At 37.0% G+C, this 27,137-nt stretch overlaps 1 protein-coding gene across 1 annotated transcript in view; it reads right to left on the bottom strand.

Moving 5' to 3' along the window:
• The window catches only part of LOC127650618 (palmitoyltransferase ZDHHC18-B-like), a 43,910-nt gene extending 21,430 nt beyond the window's left edge, over nucleotides 1-22,480 (bottom strand). Inside the window, exons 1-2 of the mRNA XM_052136139.1 lie at nucleotides 22,242-22,480; nucleotides 9,480-9,640 (exon numbers count right to left, since the gene is read on the bottom strand). Of these exons, the coding sequence (XP_051992099.1) occupies nucleotides 9,480-9,640; nucleotides 22,242-22,480 (400 nt within the window). The remainder of the gene's footprint in view (nucleotides 1-9,479; nucleotides 9,641-22,241) is intronic.
• Between the last annotated feature and the right edge of the window lie 4,657 nt (nucleotides 22,481-27,137).

Below are 27,137 nucleotides of genomic sequence, written 5' to 3'. Positions count from 1 at the left end.
CTATACTGGACTAAATTAAACCAACTCCCTGTTCCCACCTCTACCTGTCAGTGGATCACCAGCTTTCTGACAGATAGGCAGCAGTTAGTGAGACAAGGGAAATTCACTTCCAGCACCTGTATGATCAACACTGATTCCCTCCAGGGATGTGTGCTCTCTCCAATACTCTGCTCCCTGTACACAAATGACTACACACACACACACACACACACACGTTGTGTTTCCATGTTTTATGGGGACTTTCCATAGACATAATGGTTTTTATACTGTACAAACTTTATATTCTATCCCCTAAACCTAACCCTACCCCTAAACCTAACCCTCACAGAAAACATTCTGCATTTTTACATTTTCAAAAAACATAATTTAGTATGATTTATAAGCTGTTTTCCTCATGGGGACTGACAAAATGTCCCCACAAGGTCAAAAATTTCGGGTTTTACTATCCTTATGGGGACATTTGGTACCCACAAAGTGATAAATACACGCTCACACACACACACACACACACACACACACACACACACTGCATCCGGAAAGTATTCACAGCGCTTCACTTTTTCCACATTTTGTTATGTTACAGCCTTACTCCAAAATTGATTAAATTCATTATTTTCCTCAAAATTCTGCAAACAATACCCCCATAATGACAACGTGAAAGAAGTTTGTTTGAAATTGTTTTTTTTTTTTTTTTTTTAAATCACAGCCTTTGCCATGACACTCAAAATTGAGCTCAGGGGCATCCTGTTTCCACTGATCATCCTTGAGATGTTTCTACAACTTGATTGGAGTGCACCTGTGGTAAATTCAGTTGTTTGGACATGATTTGGAAAGGCACACACCTGTCTATATAAGGTCCCACAGTTAACAGTGCATGTCAGAGCACAAACCAAGCCATGAAGTCCAAGGAATTGTCTGTAGACTTCCGAGACAGGATTGTATCGAGGCACAGATCTGGGGAAGTGTACAGAAAAATTTCTGCAACATTGAAGGTCCCAATGAGCACAGTGGCCTCCATCATCCAAATATGGAAGTTTGGAACCACCAGGACTCTTCCTAGAGCTGGCTGCCCGGCCAAACAGAGCAATCGGGGGAGAAGGGCCTTAGTCAGGGAGGTGACCAAGAACCTGATGGTCACTCAGACAGAGCTCCAGCATTTTCCTGTGGAGAGAGGAGAACCTTCCAGAAGAACAACCATCTCTGCAGCACTCCACCAATCAGGCCTGTATGGTAGAGTGGCCAGACGGAAGCCACTCCTCAGTAAAAGGCACAAGACAGCCCACCAGGAGTTTGCCAGATTTGAACCAGATTGAAAATCTCTGGAGAGATCTGAAAATGGCTGTGCACTGATGCTCCCCCATCCAACCAGATGGAGCTTGAGAGGTCCTGCAAAGAAGAATGGGAGAAACTGCCCAAAAATAGGTGTGCCAAGTTGTAGCAGCATACACAAAAAGACTTGAGGCTGTAATTGGTGTCAAAGGTGCTTCAACAAAGTATTGAACAAAGGCTGTGAATACTTATGTACATGTGATTTTCTTCATTTTTATTTTTAATAAATTTGCAAAGATTTCAAACAAACTTCTTTCACGTTCTCATTAAGTGGTATTGTTTGTAGAATTTTGAGGAAAATAAAGAATTTAATCCATTTTGGAGTAAGGCTGTAACACTTTTGGAAAAGTGAAGCACTGTGAATACTTTACAGATTGTCTGTCTGTCTGTCTGTCTGTCTGTCCACACACACACACACACACACACACACACACACACACTATTGGCTTATAGGCTACAAAAAGCTTAATTTGGTCACTACTGTAAATATATTGAGCACTGTAACAAAGCAAAGTCTAGGTAATTTGAAAATAAGACTCCCTGGTTTGTTTTGGGCTTGTTTATAGTATCCATATTATGCATCAAACCTTCTATTTTTGATTATAATAAGGTTTATGGTTGACAATAAACTACATTAGAGATTTTATTCATTCATCCACATGGCTGCAGAAAGTATGGAAACTGCAAACAGATTTTTTATGTATTGAATGGTGTTGCCATGGCAAAGCGATAAATAACGTTAAAAAAAAAAAAAATTAAATGGGAAAAAGGAAGCGTCTCATATCTTCTGCATGCATTGTGTGATTTAGATCAAAATTGAGCCAAACTTTAGGCCTTGCAGGCTGATCACATTGATGTGGCTATTATGGGTCAGGGTCGTTGCGCCACCAACTGGCAGAAGTGAGGCAATTTTAACAGACTTTGAAATATCATTCTTATGTTTACCTGAATTGCTTAAAAAAATGAATAGTCAAGACAGATTTAAAATTGTGAAAGGAATCTTGATATCTTATATAATATCGTGATATTTTGCACACACAGAGTTGTCGGCCATTAGGCCTGAGCAAAAGCTAATGGGTGTGGGTGCGGAGCTCTGACAAAGGTGATGGGGTCAGTTTCTTCTACAGTCACCAAACATGCTACATATATTGTTCTCATCAAGATGGACAACTTTCAAAATTACAGTCATTAGCTCCACCCAACCGGAAGATGGCTATTTTGGATTCAATGTGCATTTTTGTTTTACATTTCAGGCTCTGAACTTTTGAATACTCCTCCTAGGGGATTCTTGAGACTGGCACCAAACTTAGGCAATATTATGCGAAGACATTGAAGATGCTAAATTGCAAATGGATTTTTGAGATATTGAACAGTGTTGCCATGGCGAGGCAATAAATTAAGGGAAAAATGTGAAACAGGAAGATCCTTATTACTTCTGTGTGCATTGCATTATTTTGATGAAAATTCAGCTATATGTTTTGTAATGGGGGCTGATCACATTTATTGTGGGTCATGCCACCAACTGGCAGCAGGTAGGCAATTTTAACGGACTTTGAAATAGACAATTTAAGTGAATTGCTTAAATTCTTCAGAATAATGTCAAGACACTGCTGTATTGTAAAGGGATATTTGATATCTTAAATACTGTTGCCATTGCAATGTATTGTGCAAGTGAAAGCAGTTTTTAAAGTGAAGAAAAAAAGCTATAGAAGTCCAAGTTTATTTTAATGAAAACATTCAGCAAACTTTTTATCTATTTTTATCAAAATAGATTAATATTTCATGATATTTGCATGCTCAATGTTTGTGTTTGTTGCAGAGCTTCAATTATTTATCATCACGTGATCTTAGGTTTAAAAGCTAAATGTATTTTTTGATTAGTATAAATTCATAAGCAATTGGTAGATTTAATGGGTTTAAATGCTTTGCAATTTTTAACGTGCTTGGTGGTGTATTAATAGCCAGTACGAAACAAACTACCTCCATGAAGTTAAATCATTACCAAATCTACGGTAATCACTTCTATGTGTCGATTTGTGCCCACAAAAATTTACATTTGTGCTGGTTTGGTGTTTGAGATATTAGATACAATTTGTTTGACTGTGTGAGACAACTTTCCACCCCATGTGGTCCAAATCGCTCCAACCCTGTGCTGTTTGTGCGCAATGTGAAATAAAAAAAATAAAAAACATTGTAACCATTTATCTTCCTTAGAAATAGCATGAAACGTTTTGGGAGCAGTGACGTCACTCCAAATCGCTCCGAACCGATGCTGTTAATTTGTGCTCTATTTGTGCTGTAATAAAAATGTCTGTGTTTGTGCTTTAAATTATGATTTGTTTATAGACTATGTGTGAGACTGCTGAACATAGCTCTACATTATGTTTATATAGGTTCATTATTACAAGTTTTTTCTCAAGTAAACCACAGTATTTAGCTCTGAATTCATTTATTAATTTTTTATTCTGCTAGAAGCTGGCGTGACTTGTGTTGACAGTGTTTAAGTAACTACATGGCCCTATACGTTAGCTAATATTTGTTTATAATTTCAGCGCAACGTTTGAAAACATGTTCGGTGTCGTTCACGTGCAGGAATACATTTTTGTTGCACTAAAATTTCACAGTGCCACAAAAGAGCAAAAACAGTTTAGGTTATTTTTAACTTGACATTGTGTCTAAAAACATGAACAAGCCATCAAAGATGTATATCTAGCGCACGTTTTCATTGAAATAAATTATAAAACAGTAAGGACGGACACAAAAACGTGCTCAATGTGAGACCAGAACTCGTTGCAAAATTTGATCACACTTGCCTATTCTTTGTTATTTGTTTCTGCACATTTTAGAGTTTAGAGTAGTCTATTAAGTCATCAAAACTAAGTAACACAGAAGAATGGAAATTATGGAGTGACCAAAACCAATTCAGAAACATCTTTGTTTCTTCAGTGTAGACTTTTGTCTATTCCAGCTCTGCACACAGTTCATTTTCTCAGTCCAATTCAGGTGCATCCTGGGAAAACAGTATTGAATGATTTCATATGCTGAAATTGTTGGCTACTCTCTTAAAAAAAAAAACAAAAAAAAAAAAACATAATAAATAAATATAATAAATATATATATATACACACACACACACACACACACACACACACACACACACACACACACACACACCTAAAGGATTATTAGGAACACCTGTTCAATTTCTCATTAATGCAATTATCTAATCAACCAATCACATGGCAGTTGCTTCAATGCATTTAGGGGTGTGGTCCTGGTCAAGACAATCTCCTGAACTCCAAACTGAGTGTCAGAATGGGAAAGAAAGTTCATTTAAGCAATTTTGAGCGTGGCATGGTTGTTGGTGCCAGAAGGGCCGGTCTGAGTATTTCACAATCTGCTCAGTTACTGGGATTTTCACGCACAACCATTTCTAGGGTTTACAAAGAATGGTGTGAAAAGGGAAAAACATCCAGTATGCGGCAGTCCTGTGGGCGAAAATGCCTTGTTGATGCTAGAGGTCAGAGGAGAATTGGCCGACTGATTCAAGCTGATAGAAGAGCAACTTTGCCTGAAATAACCACTGCTACAACCGAGGTATGCAGCAAAGCATTTGTGAAGCCACAACACGCACAACCTTGAGGCGGATGGGCTACAACAGCAGAAGACCCCACCGGGTACCACTCATCTCCACTACAAATAGGAAAAAGAGGCCACAATTTGCAAGAGCTCATCAAAATTGGACAGTTGAAGACTGGAAAAATGTTGCCTGGTCTGATGAGTCTCGATTTCTGTTGAGACATTCAGATGGTAGAGTCAGAATTTGGCGTAAACAGAATGAGAACATGGATCCATCATGCCTTGTTACCACTGTGCAGGCTGGTGGTGGTGGTGTAATGGTGTGGGGGATGTTTTCTTGGCACACTTTAGGCCCCTTAGTGCCAATTGGGCATCGCTTAAATGCCACGGCCTACCTGAGCATTGTTTCTGACCATGTCCATCCCTTTATGGCCACCATGTACCCATCCTCTGATGGCTACTTCCAGCAGGATAATGCACCATGTCACAAAGCTCGAATCATTTCAAATTGGTTTCTTGAACATGACAATGAGTTCACTGTACTAAAATGGCCCCCACAGTCACCAGATCTCAACCCAATAGAGCATCTTTGGGATGTGGTGGAACGGGAGCTTCGTGCCCTGGATGTGCATCCCACAAATCTCCATCAACTGCAAGATGCTATCCTATCAATATGGGCCAACATTTCTAAAGAATGCTTTCAGCACCTTGTTGAATCAATGCCACGTAGAATTAAGGCAGTTCTGAAGGCTAAAGGGGTCAAACACAGTATTAGTATGGTGTTCCTAATAATCCTTTAGGTGAGTGTATAAATATATATAAAATATATATGGTGTTCCTAATAATCCTTTAGGTGAGTGTGTGTGTGTGTAGTATATATATATATATATATATATATATATATATATATATATATATATATATATATATATATATATATATATATATATATATATATAAAATATCTTTATCCTTTGAATCATAATCAAACTGAATCGTGAGGCCAGTGAGTATTAAGTGGAATACTAAGTGGAATAGACATTAGTACCATTTTTATTCCCGTTTCATTGTCTGTCACACAAAATCCTTGTGACTTAGAAAAGTAAAAGCAAACCATATAAATGGAGGTATCATTTATGCCCATTGCAAAAATTGTGTGAATTTGAGCTCAAGTTTTAATACATTGGATTGAATGTTAGTTTGAATAGTACGCCCAAGAATGAAGTCACCCTTAATTGAATTATAGTGTTTTACAAGTGATTTAATGTCTTTCAGATTAAGTCAGTTTCTTTGACATAAATTACTTTGATTACATCAAATGAATGTGCTATAGTAGATTTAATAGGACTGTCAATTAATTACATTTATTGAATTAATTGCATGACATGCTGATTAATAAATTGCAATTAATCGCATACATCATTATTTGTTGAGAATGCCGCCCCAAAAAAAGATGATTCATATAAATAATGGAAAGTCATTTTTACATATTTAACTTCAAATATATGAATAAAATAATAATATATATGTTTTATATAGGGCTGTCGATTTCACGCGTTAATTCAGTGAGATTAATTGTATTAAAAATAACTCATTAAAAAAATGTATGCAATTAATCGCAATGCCCCCGGGATTGTAATAAGGAAGATTCCAGAGAAATGCAAGCTTGCAGTACCACCTGTTTACTCCAGAGGGCAGTAAGTGAAATTTCAGCTGTATGAGATCCAGCAGACAGCACAAAACAGACATGTGTTCAAAACACTTGAAGGACCGCAAATTCGAACTTTAAGGGATCTCAAGATGTGTTCGAAGTATTAAACTATATTTAACTTGACACAGTGACCTAAACATTTTATGTTTATGATGCAACGCACCCGAGACGTGACACAAGCATGTCTGACGCTTGTTGAAATTGACGGATCCTTAAACAAGTCCTCATAATAAATCTTTGACTGATTGACAAATTCACTTGTGTAATGGATTGTTGTGAACTGTATGCCAATGATTGACTTAAGATCAATAATATGGTAGTAAACAATACATTGTATTCTAAAGCAGTTTTTTGTTTTGTCTTATCAATGATTAACTCCTCTGCCACAAGAATGTAATGCATTTTAATTATCTGAAAATATATATATATTTTCAGATAATTTAAATCCATATAATTTTTTAATATTTAAAGAACTATATATAATTATTTCATCATTATACATTGAATTATTGTTATTTGAAAATTCAAGCAAATATTTGTATATACAATTAATCGTGATTAATTAATTTGATTAAAAATTGTAATCGATTGACAGCCCTAGTTTTATATATCAAAATATGTCTCAACTTTAGTTTTAGTCAATTTTATATTTACATTACATATTGTTTTTTTTTTACTCATATAGTTTATATTACTTGTTTCTTAAAAAAAAAAAAAAAAGTTATATTATATTTTATTATATTATGCCATAGTCAATTTCTTTCCTAATTTTTTCCACTTTCACACATTCATCACACAAAACCTTTGACATCATTGCATCACTCATCAGAAATGGAGTAAATGTGTCTCTCCCTCGGTCACTATGTCATTAAAGCTGCGTGTATGAACCCGCTATGGCCTGGATTATTTGTCATTACAAGATCATTTAAAGTTAAGCCGGAGCACTTTGCGTTCACTATCAGAGTCGTTTGTTTATATTCTCATGGGAATTTGGCATGGTCATTAAAATGTGATAGGAATTTGAAAGCCCAATAATCACGGTTCTCTCAGACAAGACAAGAATGTGATACTATTGTCTACGTGAAGATTCATGGCACAGACTAACAGATAGGCCATGTGGATGTCAGTGTGTGTGTGGATAATTATCCAGTCAATCATCCTGTCATGTGACAGTCATCAAGTGAGTGTCATAGTCTGTAAATAAGGAATGATGCCATTTCCAAGCGCACATACATCACCACTCCATTAATGGCCTTGGGAGGGGGAGGGGGGCCATGTAGAGGCAAACAATGCAAAAGGTTTCCCATTAAAGCCAGTTTAGACACATGGGTTGTTCGTTTCATAGTAGTTATGTTCGTCACTGACACATTTCTATTTTAGTTTCAGTTTTAACAGTTCTATTTACAGGTGGTGTGTAATATTTTGGATGATAAAATATGTTTTTCCCGAATTTAATATGCAGAACCAACTACAGGAAAGCCATTTGTAGGTTGATTAAGCCAATAAGTGTAAACACTTTGGCTCCACGGTCAATATTGCTCTGTTTAAACATCCTGACCAGCCGTACACATTGACATTAGCTGTGTTCAGAATCCTATTACAATATTACTCTTACTAATCCTGCATTGACTTATTTAATATGTATACTGTACATAGTATGCAATTGTTATGCAAGCATAAAAATCCTCAATGACCTACTAAATTTGCTCAAATATGCAGTATACCACAGCACACTGCACTGGGTACTGTATCAACAAAGCAATGCCCTAAACTTGTCCTTTCATTCTCAGTGTGACAACTGAACCAAAAGTAACACCAACTGCCTCTTTCTAGACTTAGAAAGGTTATATAAATCAAACTGTCAAAGGTTAAAGGCAATGTGTGTCATTTTTCAGACGTTAAAATCCAAGCTTAATGTGAAAACACTGCTCTGATTGTTTGAGCATCCCAATTGCGGATTTCCAGAACATAGGATGGCAGGGGAAGGGAAGACCCATTTATATTAATGAAGAAAGCCATTCCTGATTGGTAAGGGTTACAGTTGGGTTTTATTTTCTCTGACCAATCAGGTAGCGCTTTTCTGATGAACATTCATACAATCAGATTTAGGTTTCCTCAATCTTTTCCTGATAATCAACAGCATCTGCATCCGAAAAATGTTGCTTTTGGATGATTCTGCATCCAAAACCCTCAATGTCAAGACAACTGCCATATCACCAAATGCAAAAAATACAAATGTCTGAAATCACCTTTTAAGTTTTTGTTTATGCAAACTTATGTACTTATGTTAGATAAACCCCAAATTTGTTCTGGCATCTATGTAGAGTACTACTGTTTTAATGTTTAGCATTGCATCCTGCACACTGTTTTACCTACTTACTGATCACCCAAAAAGGCTTCAAACCCTCATGACTTTCTCAAACGTCAATGGTTCATGTGTGTCTCGTGACCAAACGTCATGACGCAAGAATCAATGCAGTTTGATGTTATTGGCGTAGTCGCTATATTTGATTTGTGCACTGCCTACAGGAGTTGATTGATGATTGCATCTGATTTTAGAGTAAATAATCTCACAAATTGACCGTATAGCTTCAGAAGACTTATATAGAAAATATATAGTCTTATTCACTACTTTCACTATGGTGTTTTTCCCCCCCTCTCTTGTCACGATTCACTTTCAATATACAGAAAACTGAAGAGAGAAGTTTCCTTTTGTGTTCCACAAAACAAAGTCATGCAGGTTTGGAGTGACATTAGAGGGAGTAAATAATGGCAGCATTGTCAGTTTTAGGGGAAATGTTCCTTTTAAAAAAGGTATTCAGTAAGCTACATGGACACGTGGAGACGCATTCTCTCTCACCGATCTGCTTCTCGATATCTGCAGCCTCCTCTGCTGTTGCTCTGGGCACAATCCCTGGATCGGTGAAGCTGGTCTGAAGGAGAGAGATGATCACAAACACAAACAGCACCCCTCCGATCACCGGGATGCAGCCGGTGAGGTGCTTCACCAGGAATGGGCAGCTGTAATGAGAGAAGAGCTCAATTAGGACATCGATTCCGGAACAAGGAAGCTTGTGTTCCATTAAATGGTTCCATTCCCTCCAGCTCTGTGCATTCTAAATCCAATGATTGACGCTTAACAAATGCCTTTTAGACAGCATGAGAGAGAGAGAGAGAGAGAGATGGTGGTTTTATAAGAGGATCTAGGCAAGAATAGATGTCTGAAAGCACAGCAGTAAACATTTAATAAAAAAGCCTACTAATGAAATAATATAAAGACTGAATCTCTGCTCACTATGCTGCATGCACAGGGAGCTGCTTTCAAGCTAGCAGTGTGATTAATACCAAAATAAGTCACTTAAGCACACATCATTCATTAACAGACTCTCATATAATAATATCCTTAGAGATGCAGCAAATAAAAATAAAGATGTATTCTACTGTATAATGTTTATTGTACTTTAAATCAGTTTAGGAGAGACCAGGGCAAGTTGTAACACTTTACTTCAGTGAATATTTCTCACTGGAGAAGGTTTATTTTTAAGTAGGTTTTACTTTGAGAGTCAGTGTCTGTATAAACTCCCATAAAGTCTTGACTACAAAAAAAACTACACATTTTTTTTTTACATACTACCTAAAGTGAAAATAAAAGCAAAAAGCAAAAATGAATTTAATGAAATGTATTAAGTGAAATAATTTTAAATTATATTGTATTATTTGAATTAAATGTACTATGCACTTTTTAATGACTTTTAAGCCTAATTTAAATAGTACAACATCAGTGCCCACCCTCTTATTCAGCAGCTGGGTTCCGGAAGTATTTTTCCCAATCATTTATATCATAAGCTTTTCATAAAATCTTCCATAAAAGACAGCCATGATCTAAACCAACCAGCTCTGAGGTAAATCACAACATCACAAACTTCGTTGAGGCAAAAAAATAAAAAGGTACAAAGCCGTGTACTTAGTCTTTATCAAGGATGCAAAGTATAATCCCATTAAGCATTGCAAATAATGAAATTAAATAAAAAACGATGTGAATACATCAAACTATTGATTTTAGATTGCTGATTAGAAGTATAGAAACAATATATTTTACATTTATTGCAGAATATTCAGATATGTACAAATATACAAGTAGTTTTTGGGTGAAAGGAGACAGACTCGATTACGTCATTCACAGTATTTCGCGGAAATGGGCGGTCGCACCGATGCATGTTGTGCGGGCTTTGTTGCCCATGGTTCTCTAATTGGTTAAGCTTTCTCTGCTGGACCATGGGTAGTGTAGTTCTTCACTTGAAATTCCACTATTAAAAATTATTTTAAATAATGAAGTTGAAATATTTTGGACTGATGGTTCTAACGGAAGCAAATCCCATTGATAAACAACCTTGGAGCTCAAGGTAGGTCCTTTAAAGGTTTATACTGTACAGGGTTCCTGCAGGTTTTATGAAGTTAAATTTAAGACCTTATTCAGACCAACTTAAGGAAATTTAGATAAGTTCAAGGGAGCACAATATGTCATCACATCATTCTGTAAACAGAAATGCCTAGGGAGCACAAGAACAGTCATAAATGCTGTATACAGTTCACAGTTTAGAAACGCAATTTAACAGATGTCCATTACTTTTTAATACATTTGACAAAAAGTAACATAATAGGCTTGAACACCTCTGCCCCAACCACGAGAATGTGTATAAAAACGTTTACTTCTGATCAGACCCATTGTATCAGCTATACGACACCGCTGTTTCACTTGAATATTGTTTAAACAATACCCAAAAATAGCCCTCAAAGCTCTGGAATAAAAATGTGATCACCACCATACATGTAAAATAAAAATGTATAAAAATACATCTAGGACATTAAAAGTCCCCGTGAAGTGCACTGACAAGTGAATTGCATCTAACTACCGCAAATGCGTCCAATCAGAAGTGATAGTCCCTATGCACTATTCCCTTCAAAGACAATTACCCTCCACTCTGAGGGCTTCATGGGGCTGAAACGTGATAACGGTCAGTCACAACTCACTTCAACAGTAATTATTATTGGAAATTCTGTTTGGAAAGACCCCACAACATGGATTGTGCTCTATCTGAAGTGCCCTGTGAAGGAACCATTAGCGCAGATGAAAACACAGCCATCTGCGGTGAGCAGACTAATGGGGCAGGTGCCTTCTCATTCTAGAACGCATTTGATTGGACAAAGTTTCTCTAGTACAGTTTGACGTCATGATTTGACAGCGTCTTTCTAGCTGGAAGAGCAATGAATTCATAAGACATTTAACATTTTGATAAAAATCAATATGCCGGAGAGGCAGTATGGCTGATATGTGAAACATAATATATGCTGATATGGGTATCGTTGGAATCCTCATTATCTAAGAAATCCAGACCCCAAACTCATGATTTTAGGACCTATGGTTCAAAAGGTCACGTGCAAAAATATTCAATATACAAATTTCTTCATCTATAGGTACCACTGTCACCGAACTTTGTATGTATCCTTAGATCATGGTCCTGTTGAAGCATACCAAGTTTTGTTTCAATACAACAAACAGCTGCCAAGATATTGCCTCACTTCCTCATTAAATTTGTGTTGAAGTCCACCTGAAGTACCTTGAAAAACACAGTTTTCTTTAGCCTGTTGACTGATTTCCTACTGAAACATGAAGTTGGGGCAGGACTTGACGAACAGCCCCCGCATTTTTGAAAAACAGCCAATAAGCTTTAGTTTATGCCACAGCCCCTGGCAAAGCAACACACACACACACACGCAAGCGCACACACACACACACACACACACACACACGCGCCAGAGCTGGTGTTCAGCCCAGGAAGCGATCTGCCGAAGTCTGACCACTGACTTGAGGATCAAACTGATCCCCTTCTTCGAAACCAGGCAACAAACGAACACCGCATCGCGGTATTTGCTAACGATGAGGCTCGAGCCATTGTACACATCAAAGCAGATGAACGAGTAAAACATTGAAATATATCCATGTTTTATATCACAATACACTCAATATAAAGAATAAAGAACACTCACTTGCACTGTACATCCCAAGAAACCTGTATTAAATAAATTCCACCAAGTTTCCTTGCATCCATTCCTGCATTGGTGCGTCGCACTCAGCAGTGATCATCCCTATGCCCTATTCCCTTCAAAGACCCTTAGCCTCCACTGTGAGAGCTTCAGATGGCTGAAAAGTGATAAGTCATTTAAAACAAAAATGTAAGTGATTCTTAGTGGAACATCTGTTTGGAACGACACTACAGCATGAATTGTGCACCCTCCCTAGTGCCCTGCGAAATCATGATCAGTGCCAGTTAGAACACAGACAGACATGCTATTCAGATTGAGAGGGTGGGAACGTTCACGTTCTAGAAAGCATTTGATCGGTCAAAATTAATGCAGAACATTGTGAGTCATAATTTTTCTGGGTTTTTCTAGCCGTAAGAGACTGTAGATTTTCAATACTTATATCATCCGAAAATGAATTTTGTCAATTTTTAGAAGTACACTAGCATATAAAGCTAAAATATATGGATTAAAAGCAGAAAAACTTGAATTTTGATTTCTTTAAATGTAACTTTTCAACAAAATCAGAATTCGGTATTATTCATTCTGTGCGGATCAGTCTGGAGATGATTTTGAGCCATTATTTAGGCAAATTGAGCAAAGTTTGAAGGAATAGTAGCAAATAAACGATGTGCCATGATCCAAGATGGCGACCACAGTAATGGCCTTATTTCCTCTTAAACTCTGATGAGGTGGTATATGGCAAGCCATTTCAACACTTAAACACTAAAGTCCCAGGATGCATAAGTTAGACATATGTGGTATCATTAGAAAGTTTATAATCTGAACTTTTCAGAGACCACAAACATTTGTAGTAAATTGGCCCCACAGATTATGTTGTAGACATTTTAAAATGAAAATATATAAATGAAAACTCTCATTCTCAGGAAGATGCCTGTATATTTATTTTGTTGTCATAATACAACAGTTTGAATTATTTTCAAAAATATATCAGCGTATTTTATGATAAACAATTTTTCAATGTTATTTATTCATTATTGCAATAATTTCTTAAAATATAGAGGGTTATCTGTAAAATGAGACCCTTTTAATGAAAATAGTCCACTGTATGTGTGAACAGGTAGCTTTTAAATATGAACAATTTCAGGTGGCAGTCCAAAAATCCTGCAGAGTACAAGGTTAAGCGTTCCATTTGTATCAACAGTAGGAGTGCAATTACATACAATAAGAATTTTGTTTCATGGATAAATGGTTAAACACAAATGGCTCCTGAAATCTGCATACTTTTTTTGTATTATTATTGGTGAACAAAGACAAAGAAAGAATTTCATGGAACAGTGTAACTTGTTAGCCTGCGCACATGACAATAAAAAAACAATACGCAAAAAAGAAAACTGAATTTTTTAACTGGTGGTAGCACTTTACTGTGTGTGTGTCTTAGAGACTCCAAATTTGGTATGGGGGCTACTCATGCCCAGAAATGATTCCTTCCTTTAAAACGACTTAAACGCAATGAGAATCCAATCCCTCATGCAACATTTAATACCATGACTTTAAGACTTGTTGCTCTGATTTAGGACCTTTATAAGGCCTCAATTTGTTAAAGGGCAATTTAAGAATGTGTAAGACCTTTTTACAGACCTGCAGAAACCCTTCTGCAAGTTAGGATTGAAAATAAATTAGTCCATGGCCCAGTGTGATTAATTAATCCCCATAAAGCTGTGATTTAATTAAATACAATATATACAGCTGAAGTCAGAAGTTTACATACACTCAGGTTGAAGTTATTAAAACTCATCTTTTAACCACTCCACATATTTAATAGTAGCAAACTATATCTATTTTGTTCATGACATGAGTAATTTTTCCAACAATTGTTTACAGACAGATTGTTTCACTTTTAATTGACAATATCACAATTCCAGTGTGTCAGAAGTTTACATACACTAACTTAACGGTGCCTTTAAGCAGCTTGGAAAATTCCAGAAAATTATGTCAAGACTTTAGACAATTAGCTTCTGATAGGAACTGAATTGGAAGTATACCTGTGGATGTATTTTAAGATGCCTACTTTCAAACAGTGCTCCTTTGCTTGACATCATAGGAAAATAAAGAAATCAGCAAAGACCTCAGACAAAATATAAAGTCTGGTTCATCCTTGGGAGCAATTTCCAAACACTTGAAGGAACCACGTTCATCTGTACAAACAATAGTATGCAAGTATAAACACCATGGGACCACACAGCCATCATACCGCTCAGGAAGGAGACACATTCTGTCTTCTAGAGATGAATGTAGTTTGGTGCGAAAAGTGCAAATCAATCCCAGAACAGCAGCAAAAGACCTTGTGAAGAAGCTTGAGGAAACAGGTAGACAAGTATCTATATCCACAGTAAAACGAGTCCTATATCGACATAACCTGAAAGGCTGCTCTGCAAGGAAGAAGCCAGACTACAAAACCCATAAAAAAAGACAGACTACAGTTTGCAAGTGCATATGGGGACAAAGATCTTACTTTTTGGAGAAATGTCCTCTGATCTAATTAAACAAAAATGTAACTGTTTAACCATAATAACCATAGTTCTGTTTGGAGGGAAAAGAGTGAGGCTTGCCAACCGAAGAACAACATCCCAACCGTGAATCATGGAGGTGGAAGCATCATGTTGTGGGGGTGTTTTGCTGCAGGAGGGACTGGTGCACTTCACAAAATAGATGGCATCATGGAGGAAGAAAATGTATGTGGATATATTGAAGCAAAATCTCAAGACATCAGCCAGGAAGTTAAAGCTTGGTCGCAAATGGGTCTTCAAAATGGACAATGACACCTAGAATACTTCCAAAGTTGTGACAAAATGGCTTAAGGACAACAAAGTCAAGGTATTGGAGTGGCCATCACAAAGCCCTCACCTCAATCCAAAAGAAAATTTGTGGGCAGAACTGAAAAAGCGTGTGCCAGCAATGAGGCCTACAATCCTGACTCAGTTACACCAGTTCTGTCAGGATGAATTGGCCAAAAATCACTTATTGTGAGAAGCTTAGAAGGATACCCAAAATATTTGACACAAGTTAAACAATTTAAAGGCAATGCTACCAAATGCTAACAAAGTGTATGTAAACTTCTGACCCACTGGGAAAGTGATGAAACTATTATTCTGACATTTCACATTCTTAAATTAAAGTAGTGATAATGGATCTAAGACAGGGAATGTTTTCTATAATTAAATGTCAGGAACTATGAAAAAACAAATTTAAATGTATTTGTTTAAGGTGTATGTAAACTTCTGACTTCAAATGTAGCTGCCGGCTCTACACATTCATTTTGAAGCGTGCATCACTTGCACATTATTTATTCATTCAATTAAATCAGAGACTTTTTTTTGTTTAATTATAATACATATAACAATTTTAATTTGATTAATTGTACATTCAAACATTAATTTTCATCCAAATATGTTATATTCCACAACATTCTGCGTTTTATTGCTAATGCCATCTTTATGACTAGCTTCAGTGTTTTCCGCATGTGGCAACCGCAGTATAAACTGACACGGATTGTTGAATTAAATACAGCATCTTATTTATTGATTGAATACCTTTATTTGTTCATTTTTAAAAAAGCCAAAATGTGACCAAAATGTTGAAAAGGTACTTACATATAATTAGTAAAATGAATATTTTCCTAAATGTACCTAGTTAAAAGGTTCCCTGAACATTTAACAGCATTAGCTGGGATACTATTTCTTTTATATGTAAGCAAAAGGGACATTATAACTGAAATATACTCATTTAATTAGATATTAAATCGAAAGATTGTGAATGTGAAATCTGTATCAATACCGAGCCCTATTGTAAATAAAATCATAAATCATTATTTAACAGTGGAAAATCTCTTAAGAACTGGGCAAGTATGAGGACCTTGTTGCCCAAAGACAACCAAAGTAGTGGAATATGGGGGATCCTCTCCTGTATGTATGCATGTATGTATGTATGTACAGTGGTTACGGAAAGTATTCAGACTCCCTTAAATTTTTCACTCTTTGTTATATTGCAGCCATTTGCTAAAATCATTTAAGTTCATTTTTTTTCCTCATTATTGTACACACAGCACCCCATATTGACAGAAAAACACAGAATTGTTGACATTTTTGCACATTTATTATAAAAGAAAAACTGAAATATCACATGGTCCTAAGTATTCAGACCCTTTGTTCAGTATTTAGTAGAAGCACCCTTTTGATCTAATACAGCCATGAGTCTTTTTGGGAAAGATGCAACAAGTTTTTCACATCTGGATTTGGGTATCCTCTGCCATTCCTCCTTGCAGATCCTCTCCAGTTCTGTCAGGTTGGATGGTAAACGTTGGTGGACAGCCATTTTCAGGTCTCTCCAGAGATGCTCAATTGGGTTTAAGTCAGGGCTCTGGCTGGGCCATTCAAGAACAGTGACGGAGTTGTTGTGAAGCCACTCCTTCGTTATTTTAGCGGTGTGCTTAGGGTCATTGTCTTGTTGGAATGTGAACCTTCGGCCCAGTCTGAGGTCCAGAGCACTCTGGAGAAGGTTTTCGTCCAGGATATCCCTGTACTTGGCCGCATTCATCTTTCCCTCGATTGCAACCAGTCGTCCTGTCCCTGCAGCTGAAAAACACCCCCACAGCATGATGCTGCCACCACCATGCTTCACTGTTGAGACTGTATTGGACAGGTGATGAGCAGTGCCTGGTTTTCTCCACACATACCGCTTAGAATTAAGGCCAAAAAGTTCTATCTTGGTCTCATCAGACCAGAGAATCTTATTTATCACCATCTTGGAGTCCTTCAGTTGTTTTTTAGCAAACTCCATGCAGGCTTTCATGTGTCTTGCACTGAGGAGTGGCTTCCGTCGGGCCACTCTGCCATAAAGCCCCGACTGGTGGATGGCTGCAGTGATGGTTGACTTACTACAACTTTCTCCCATCTCCCGACTGCATCTCTGGAGCTCAGTCACAGTGATCTTTGGGTTCTTCTTTACCTCTCTCACCAAGGCTCTTCTCCCCCGATAGCTCAGTTTGGCCGGACGGCCAGCTCTAGGAAGGGTTCTGGTCGTCCCAAACGTCTTCCATTTAAGGATTATGGAGGCCACTGTGCTCTTATGAACCTTAAGGGCAGCAGAAATTTTTTGTAACCTTGGCCAGATCTGTGCCTTGCCACAATTCTGTCTCTGAGCTCTTCAGGCAGTTCCTTTGACCTCATGATTCTTATTTGCTCTGACATGCACTGTGAGCTGTAAGGTCTTATATAGACAGGTGTGTGGCTTTCCTAATCAAGTCCAATCAGTATAATCAAACTCAGCTGGACTCAATTGAAGGTGTAGAACCATCTCAAGGATGATCAGAAGAAATGGACAGCACCTGAGTTAAATATATGAGTGTCACTGCAAAGGGTCTGAATACTTAGGACCATGTGATATTTCAGTTTTTCTTTTTTAATAAATGTGCAAAAATGTCAACAATTCTGTGTTTTTCTGTCAATATGGGGTCCTGTGTGTACAATAATGAGGAAAAAAAATAAACTTAAATGATTTTAGCAAATGGCTGCAATATAACCAAGAGTGAAAAATTTAAGGGGGTCTGAATACTTTCCGTACCCACTGTATGTATGTATGTATGTATGTATGTATGCATGTATATATATATATATAAGATATTGTATTGGGGTTCAGGTGTAACTCCTGAGAGAAAAGTCTTAATGAACCATTTTTATATTTTCCTTCAAATTTGAATCTACCAAAAACAAACAATGTACATCTGAATAGTGCACTTTAAAAATACTAAAGGGGCTGATTATCAAATAATGGAAATATTTTTCATCATAAGCGGAGAACTCATCATTTCGAAGTTTTGGTTGTCTTTCTTGCCATCCATGCCAGATATGATGTTATCTCTGACTCAGATTCATTTTCACAAAATGTCACAAAAAAGAAAATCTGTTCATTATCGATAGACTCAAAACATGTTGATTAATATAGCTAATTTAAGTCTGAAAGGCGCTCTGGAACCACGATAAATTGTCCTGTCACAAGCAAATTAGCTGAACCGTCGGAGTCACATCAGACACATGAAGATTGTTTTTTTTTTTTGCAGTGTATTTAGCGAAAGATGCTGGTATCCATCTATATTGCTGCTGCGGGTGGAGTGCGAAAGGGCATAAATCAAGTGTGTTCGGTGCTGGAGAAAAACATTAAAAGGATACAGTGCTGAAAGATCAGTGCTATCCATGACCCGGAGCACTTACGGTGTACACAGCTCCACGCTGCTAACCTAAAGTGGAGAAACGGTGAGATGGGGCAACCGCTGTCATGCTGTCTCAGTCCGGATGGAAAAATCTGGGGTCAGGACCGCGGTCCGCCCAATGGAGCCCGCAGTTATACACGTTATTTGTTACTCAAGGTGGCGCTGTTGTTTCAGTGATTTACATTTGACAATGCTATTTTATGAAGAAACAACTTGGAAGTAAACTATAGCAAGTACAACACATGAACAGTATGATATGACTGCTTCCATTTGGATGTTCTACTGACATTATGCAAGTTTCATCTATTTAGACTCAACAAGTGCCTGAGAAAATACTCATGTGTAGCTTAAGTGTTATGAGTAAGTAGCTCAATGTTTGTTTGACAGCTATTTGCTGTCATGAGTGTGAAAAGTAGTGAGTCCTGTTCTAGATTTGTCCTGATTTGTTGCATTATCTCTTTGAAATATGAAAAATTAAACATCTATGTATATTTTATTCTATTATTTCCTAATTGTCTAGAAAATATGTTTTTAAATGTAAACTATCTGGGCATTTTGTAGATCCATTTGTGAAAAAAAATACACTGGCGGCCATAAGTTTGGAATAATGTACAGATTTAGCTGTTTTGGAAGGAAATTGGTACATTATTCGCCAAAGTGGCATTCAACTGAACACAAAGTATAATCAGGACATTACTGATGTAAAACAACAGCACCATCACTATTTGAAAAAAGTCATTTTTGATCAAATCTAGAACAGAACCCATTTCCAGCAGACATCACTACAACACCTTATCCTTGAGTAATCATGCTAAATGTATCATTTGTTATTAGAAAATCACTTGCCATTATATCATACATGGCTGAAAGCTATTTGGTTTGTTAAATGAAGCTTAACGTTGTCTTGGTGTTTGTTTTTGAGCTGCCACAGTATGCAATAGACTGGCATGTCTTAAGGTCAATATTAGGACAAAAATGGCAAAAAAGAAACAGCTTTCTCTAGAAACTCGTCAGTCAATCATTGTTTTGAGGAATGAGGTCTCTACAATGGGGCTGAAACGATTAGTCGACAAAAATGTTCGTGGTCGAATAATCATTTGATCTCATTTAACGCAACAGGAGATATTTTGAAATGCTAATGATGACTTTGGAGAGCAGCACTTCAGGAGGAAGATAGAACAGCTCACAGTCCAGACGCACTCCAAACAAATTAAGGTGATGTATATCGCAGAATATTATAATACAAAAATGCAAAATAAGTAAATACAGAAGCAGTGTCATCGTGAAATAAAGCAGAGCCGTACCTGGTGTTCAGCTTGAGCAAAATTTGCCAGTCAGAGCATCTAAAAAGGAAACACTGCGCTGTTAGTCTGTATTTAATGTATCCTTTATTAAAGTTCAAATAATAAGGAAGCGGGCTGTATAAATAAGCACAAACTCCGAAACTGGCATTTATCAGTGCGGTCAGAGCCACTTATATGAGTTGCGTGAAAAACAGCGAGAGAGAGTTTCAAAACTCTCCCGGCTGAAACACTGTCTTGCACGGATCCGCTCATCACTGGTGCACACTTGTGCTGGTGTGCCAAGCTTGTAGCATCATACACAAAAAGACTTGAGGCTGTAATTGGTGCCAAAGATGCTTCAACAAAGTATTGAGAAAAGGCTAATTACTTATGTACATGTGATTTTCTTTTTCATATTTATTTTTTATAAATTTGCAAAGATTTCAAACAAACTTCTTTCATGTTGTCATTATGGGGTATTGTTTGTAGAATTATGAGGAAAATAATGAATTTAATCAATTTTGGAATAAGGCTGTGACATAACAAATTAGGAAAAAGTGAAGCGCTGTGAATACTTTCCAGATGCACTATATACAAAATACACTTTTATATTTAAGATACATTCTCTTAGAGCAAGTTTAAATATCTTATATATATATATATATATATATATATATATATATATATATATATATCTCAAGTAAATGTAACTTGTTTTAAGGATTTTTAGATATTTTTAAATGGACAACAAGACAAAAACACTTGATAACAATAGGATATTTTGCAGTGAAATTTTTCATTAATTAAACAAAAAAAAGAAACAAGTAGCTTTTCCCCTTTAGTTCAATGATTGTCATTTAGATATATTTTTAAAAGATGAATTTGTCCTCTTTATAGTTAGTAGGGCACAAACCGAATAGTTTAAGTGCTAATGATTAATCGTTGCAATAATCGCCAAAATAGTAAAATAATCGTTCTAATATTCATTAGATCAGTCGATTATAAAAATAATCGTTAGTTATTCAATGCTTGAAAGTGCCAATAAACTGAAGATTTCATTCAAATATGTGCACTACAGTCTTCAAAGATAAAATGACAGCTGACTCTAACAAGGACAGAAAGAGATGTGGGAGGCCAGATCAGAGTCTCTAGTTTGAGAAATAGACACCTCACATGTCCTCAGCTGACAGCTTCATTGAATTCTACCCGCTCAACACCAGTTTCATGTACAACAGTAAAGAGAAGACTCAGGGGTTATGGGAAGGCCTTATAACAGGCCTTATGGGAAGAATTGCAAAGAAAAAGACACTTTTGAAAAAGAAAAATTAAAAGAAAATGTTAGAGTGGGCAAAGAAACACAGATATTGGACAACAGATAATTGGAAAAGAGTGTTATGGATCTTGAGCTTTTGTGGGATCAAAGGTGCGTGAGAAGTGCCCAACAAGACAGTCACATCTATGGCAAGTGCTACAGGAAGTGTGGGGTGAAATGTCACCTGAGTATCTGGACAAACTGACAGCTAGAATGTCAAAGATCTACAAAGCTGTCATTGCTGCACATGTTTTTGATGAGAAATCTTTGAATTAGTTAATACTTAGTAATTTATCAAGTTATTAATGTTCTGACTATACATTGTGATCAGTTGAATGCCACTTTGGTGAATAAATGTACCCATTTCATTACATAAGAGCAAAATCTTATTGTGTTCACTTGTATACCTAACAGCTAAACTTATTTATGATTTTTACTGGAATTGTAATGTGTAGGACAGAATCTGCAGACATTGTTGAACTAGATATACTATTAAATGTTAAAACATTTAAACGATGTTAAAACCTACTGAGCTGTAACCCTTATGACCATATGTCCCAATGTCCCCAATTATATTATGATTATGTTTTTCATAGGTCTTTATTATGGTACACGTGTCGCTGCGTGCTTTTAGACTGCAACTCTTTTAATATATATATTCTCTTACACCAGTGAGGTTAAAGCACCATCCTGCCCAAAGAAAAACAGCTTACTTACTCGAAAAAGAAAAACAGACCACTGGTGACCAGTATGAGCCCCAGTGTGAGAGGCAGCACGCCGTTCTGACGCGCCACGATGATGCGTCCATCGCAGTAGAAGCGGTTCTTCCCGGGAAACACCTCCCATTTCCTCCGCGCTCGTGCGGGCTTGTGCTCGGCCAGAGCTCGCGCTGGAGGAGTCAGTGCTGGCGTCGCGAGTGCCTGAGGGTCTATTTGCTGATATTCGCGAGTATTCATCATTTGCGACGCTGGAAACAAACCGCTCGGCACTCAGTGTCATCAGATATCAGCTGCTGAGCGGATAAATGTCCGTTAACGGTGTCATTGCATACAAAAAAAACACACCACGCGCGCCGACCGAGTCCCACTTTACCGACAGAGAGAACACAGTCCAATCCGAGCGCGAAGAAACGCGACGGGTTTATAAGAGTGTGACGTAACGCGGAGGGCAGCGGTGACGTCATGAACACATTTCGCTACATCTGTGTCGATTAAAGAGCCGCACTAACACAACCCACAAACCGTCAGATCTGCTCGGCGATCAGTCATTGCGCTCTTTTGATGGTAGCATTCACATTATATGCACAACAAAAATAAACCTGCCCAAATGTAGTCATATCCATACCACCGCGGTCTCAAAAAATCCTTAGATGCTCGTTACATGTCCTAATCTTTTGAAAGCTCAAAGTGTATTACAGATTGATGCGGTTGAGCATGATGAAAGCAGTGACGTAGGATGATGCATGGCTCAGTTTAACGCCATTCAGTCACATGAACTTTTCTGATGTGCATTAATATATATTATATAGATAGATAGATAGATAGATAGATAGATAGATAGATAGATAGATAGATAGATAGATAGATAGATAGATAGATAGATAGATAGATAGATAATATAAAAGCGATACAAATGAATTGCAAAGTTTTTCTATTGAAATATTCTTTCATGTAATGATGGTGCATATTTAAATACATGTTTTGATTAGTCAATTATGTATTTTACATGTTCATAAAGGCAGTGCTGCAATTCTATTTCATGACAAACTCTGTAGCCTTGAGGTTTTCCCATGCACACGAAGTCCATTACATTTATATAAAACCATTTGATTTACTTAAAACAGGATCATTTATCCCTGTCCACTCTTCATGTCACTTATTTGCCTCAAAATAGTGCCAACACATTTTAGCCCTAAAATGCATATGCGGGTCAGAAATGTACACAGTCATCAACCTTTTGAATATTGTTTTTATTTACATGAAGTGGCATTGTCATATAACACTCCAGGTATTCCTCAATTAATCTGTCATTGTCGTTTTACAAAAAATAAATAGATAATTATTATTCTTGTCCATTATAATTATATGCATGTATGTGTTGGTGTTGGTAGAGTTGTTGAGATGTTTCATATTTCACTACCAAATATGAAAATTGCCCATATATCTGTTACAGGCTTTTTTACAGTCACCTAAAGTCCATTAATACAGTTTCAATGTGTGTGAATCCCTTCACAACTGAATGAAATATATATCCAGCATTGAATAATCCATCCATCCATCCATCGTCAACCGCTTATCCTGTGTACAGGGTCGCGGGGGGCTGGAGCCTATCCCAGCTAACATTGGGCGAAAGGCGGGGGACACCCTGGACAGGTCGCCAGTCCATCGCAGACATTGAATAATAATAAAAAAAAAAAAAAAAGGAGTTTATGAAGAAAAAGCATCAAGATCTCAAGCTTGGTCTTTTTTGACCCTCAAATGCATTTAATGGGGGTAAAGTCACATATGTATTCTAATGATAAATCAAATAGAAAAATAACTTTACATTTTATCAAACATATTCAACCACACTTTTTCTATAAGAACAGACACATGGTTGATTCTTGAATGTTAATAATAAGACGCCACATGACAATGGAGAGAAGCAGCCAGTTTGCTCTGACATGGTTAATAACGTTTTATATACATTTATGAGATGGCACAATGCAATATTTTAGCATGCACTTAGACATTTCTGTCTGATAGAAAGTTTTAAAATCATACAGAAATGTACCTTAATAATCACTTATCCAAAATGGAAAAGGCACCCGTTACACAGAATGACTCTAATACTCACATAACACATCTTTGAAGAGCCGATATGATCCAGTTACATCACAGCACCATAAGCAACATTAAATTACATTGTGTCCTACATTGAGATTTAAAGCAAGACACATTTAAAGCAGTTTCATGAAGGCAAGGCAAGTTTATTTATATAGCACATTTCATACACAATGGTAATTCAAAGTGCTTTACATAGAAGAGATTAAAATAAGAATAAAAAAATAAGAATAACTGAAACAGTAAAATAAAATACAGTACAAACAGTCGGACACACAGTGGCACAGTGCTCATTCAGTAAATGCACAGCTAAACAGATGTGTTTGAGTCTGGATTTGAATGTGACTACTGTAGGAGCACATCTGATCTCTTCTGGAAGCTGGTTCCAGCTGCGGCTGGCATAATAGCTAAAAGCAGACTCTCCTTGCTTAGAGTGAACCCTTGGTATTTCTAGCTGATGTGATCCTAATGATCTGAGTGATCTGTTGGGTTTATATTCAGTGAGCATATCTGCAATATATTGAGGTCCTAGCCCATTGAGTGATTTATATACCAGTAATAATACTTTAAAATCAATCCTAAATGTAACTGGGAGCCAGTGTAAAGACCTGAGGACTGGTGTGATATGTTCATGTTTTCTGGTTCTGCTCAGAATCCTGGCAGCAGCGTTCTGTATGAGCTGCAACTGTCTTATGGTCTTTTTGGGAAGGCCAGTGAGGAGTCCATTACAATAATCCACCCTGCTGGTGATGAAAGCATGCACAAGTTTCTCTAGGTCTTGACTGGAAACAAAGCATCTAATTCTTGCAATATTTTTCAGATGATAGTATGCTGATTTAGTTATTGCTTTGACATGACTACTGAAACTAAGGTCTGGCAGGGTTTGAAGGGTTTGGCATTTTATAATTTTTCATTATTGCTGGAAAGTCATGAAATAACCTGTAATATATTTTAAATACAAATATTTTTTAAGGTAATCAGTGTCAAAAAACAAGATTCCATTGTGACAACGTCCCCCTATAGTTTGAGAACATGCCTTGCTACAGGCTCATCTGTATTATAATTTATTTATTTATGCTCTGTGCTTGTGTTATATCCACCATCATTTCTTCTGTTGATTTTTAGCTCATCTCTTGATGGGATGTCACACGATATAAAGTTCAATTTGTTGTCATTCAATGCACTAAATCTTATTATCCATTATTTGAAACATTTCAAAGCAAAATTATTTTCTATTCAAATGAATTTACTAAGACAAAGGATGAACAGAAAAATGAGAACCTACATATTTCCTGAGATTTTTTTTAAAGATTGTTTAAAAAAAGGATGTTCATGAGCAAGAATATGAACTTGAAGAATATGAATACAAAGAAGAATGCAATTACAACTAATGAAAATGCAAAGAATATGAAGAACACAAAGAAGCAGCAGCAGGAAATCAAAGTTGAACCAAAAAGTACCAAACAGTTGTGAGCAAAATGAGCACAAATAGCATGCATCCATACACACTTCATGGGAAACACCATCTGGCACCTTTAGCATTCTATATAGGACAGATCATGTGTGAACTGGGATGAAGCCCATGTTTATGATTCCAGATGAGTGCAAAGCCTTCAAATAACTGTCCTTTACTATATCCGTTTCCCAGCTCCTAAAATAATACATTTATTCTGGTAGGCTAGATGTATTTTGCAACAAACAATTTAGGCAATTAAAGGCACTGAATGTCAATGAGAAAATGAAAGATGTCGTTTACAGAAACTTTATAGAAAAAATAAATGCAGAGAAAAATATAGTTCATGAACCATAGCTCATAATTACTTTTTCTTTCGTGAGATTTTGTACATGGGCCATTTATTTCGCGAGGGATCTTTCTGTTTTGACTTTCCATGGAACATGATTTAAAGAGTTCCACCTGCTCATAACCACTAGATGGGGCTGTGGGACTGTTTACATCTTTACAGTACTACGTCATCTTAAATCAGTTTTATTAAAGGGACAGTTCACCCCAAAATGAAAATTCTCTCATCATTTACTCACCCTCATGCCATCCCAGATGTGTATGACTTCCTTTCTTCTGCAGAACACAAATGAAGATTTTCAGAACTCACTTGCACAATGCAAGTGAATGGTGATCAAAACTTTAAAGCTCCAAAAATCATAATCCATAAGACTCCGGTGGGTTAATCAATATCATCTGAGGCGATACAATCAGTTTTGAGTGAGTACAGACCAAAATGTAATGCCGTTTTCACTATAAATTTTGACAACGGTCTCCTTGCTCACATGAGTCATTCATTAGGAATATGCTATTAGGAGTAGTCTGTGCTACTCGCTTAAGTTAACATGAAATATGGTGAGGCCATGTCACAACAAATTTGGCAGCGTTCATCACTAAATACATGGTCTTGGTCTGCATGGCCTGTCAGCCCAAACTGTACAACCACAACGTATGGTTGTGACATTTAAAGCATGTTTTTTGCACTGATGGCCATTCAAGAGTAAATGGTAAATGGTCTGCATTTATATAGTGCTTTTTTTTTTTAACCTTAGTGGTTACCAAAGCGCTTTACACTGTGTCCCATTCACCCACTCACACTCATACACCAATGACGGCAGAGCTGCCATGCAAGGCGCTAGCCTGCCATTGGGAGCAACTTGAAGTTCAGTGTCTTGCCCAAGGACACTTTGGCATGTGGAGTCGTGTGGGCTGGGAATCAAACCACCAACCCTGCGATTAGCAGCCGACCCGCTCTACCACACAGCAAGTGTAGGCGTGTATTGACAAAAC

This window comes from Xyrauchen texanus, chromosome 10 (genome assembly GCF_025860055.1).
Source record: "Xyrauchen texanus isolate HMW12.3.18 chromosome 10, RBS_HiC_50CHRs, whole genome shotgun sequence".
Lineage (NCBI taxonomy): Eukaryota > Metazoa > Chordata > Actinopteri > Cypriniformes > Catostomidae > Xyrauchen > Xyrauchen texanus.
The sequence above is the reverse complement of the archived record's forward strand: the minus strand, read 5'-3'. Positions and strand labels throughout refer to the sequence as shown.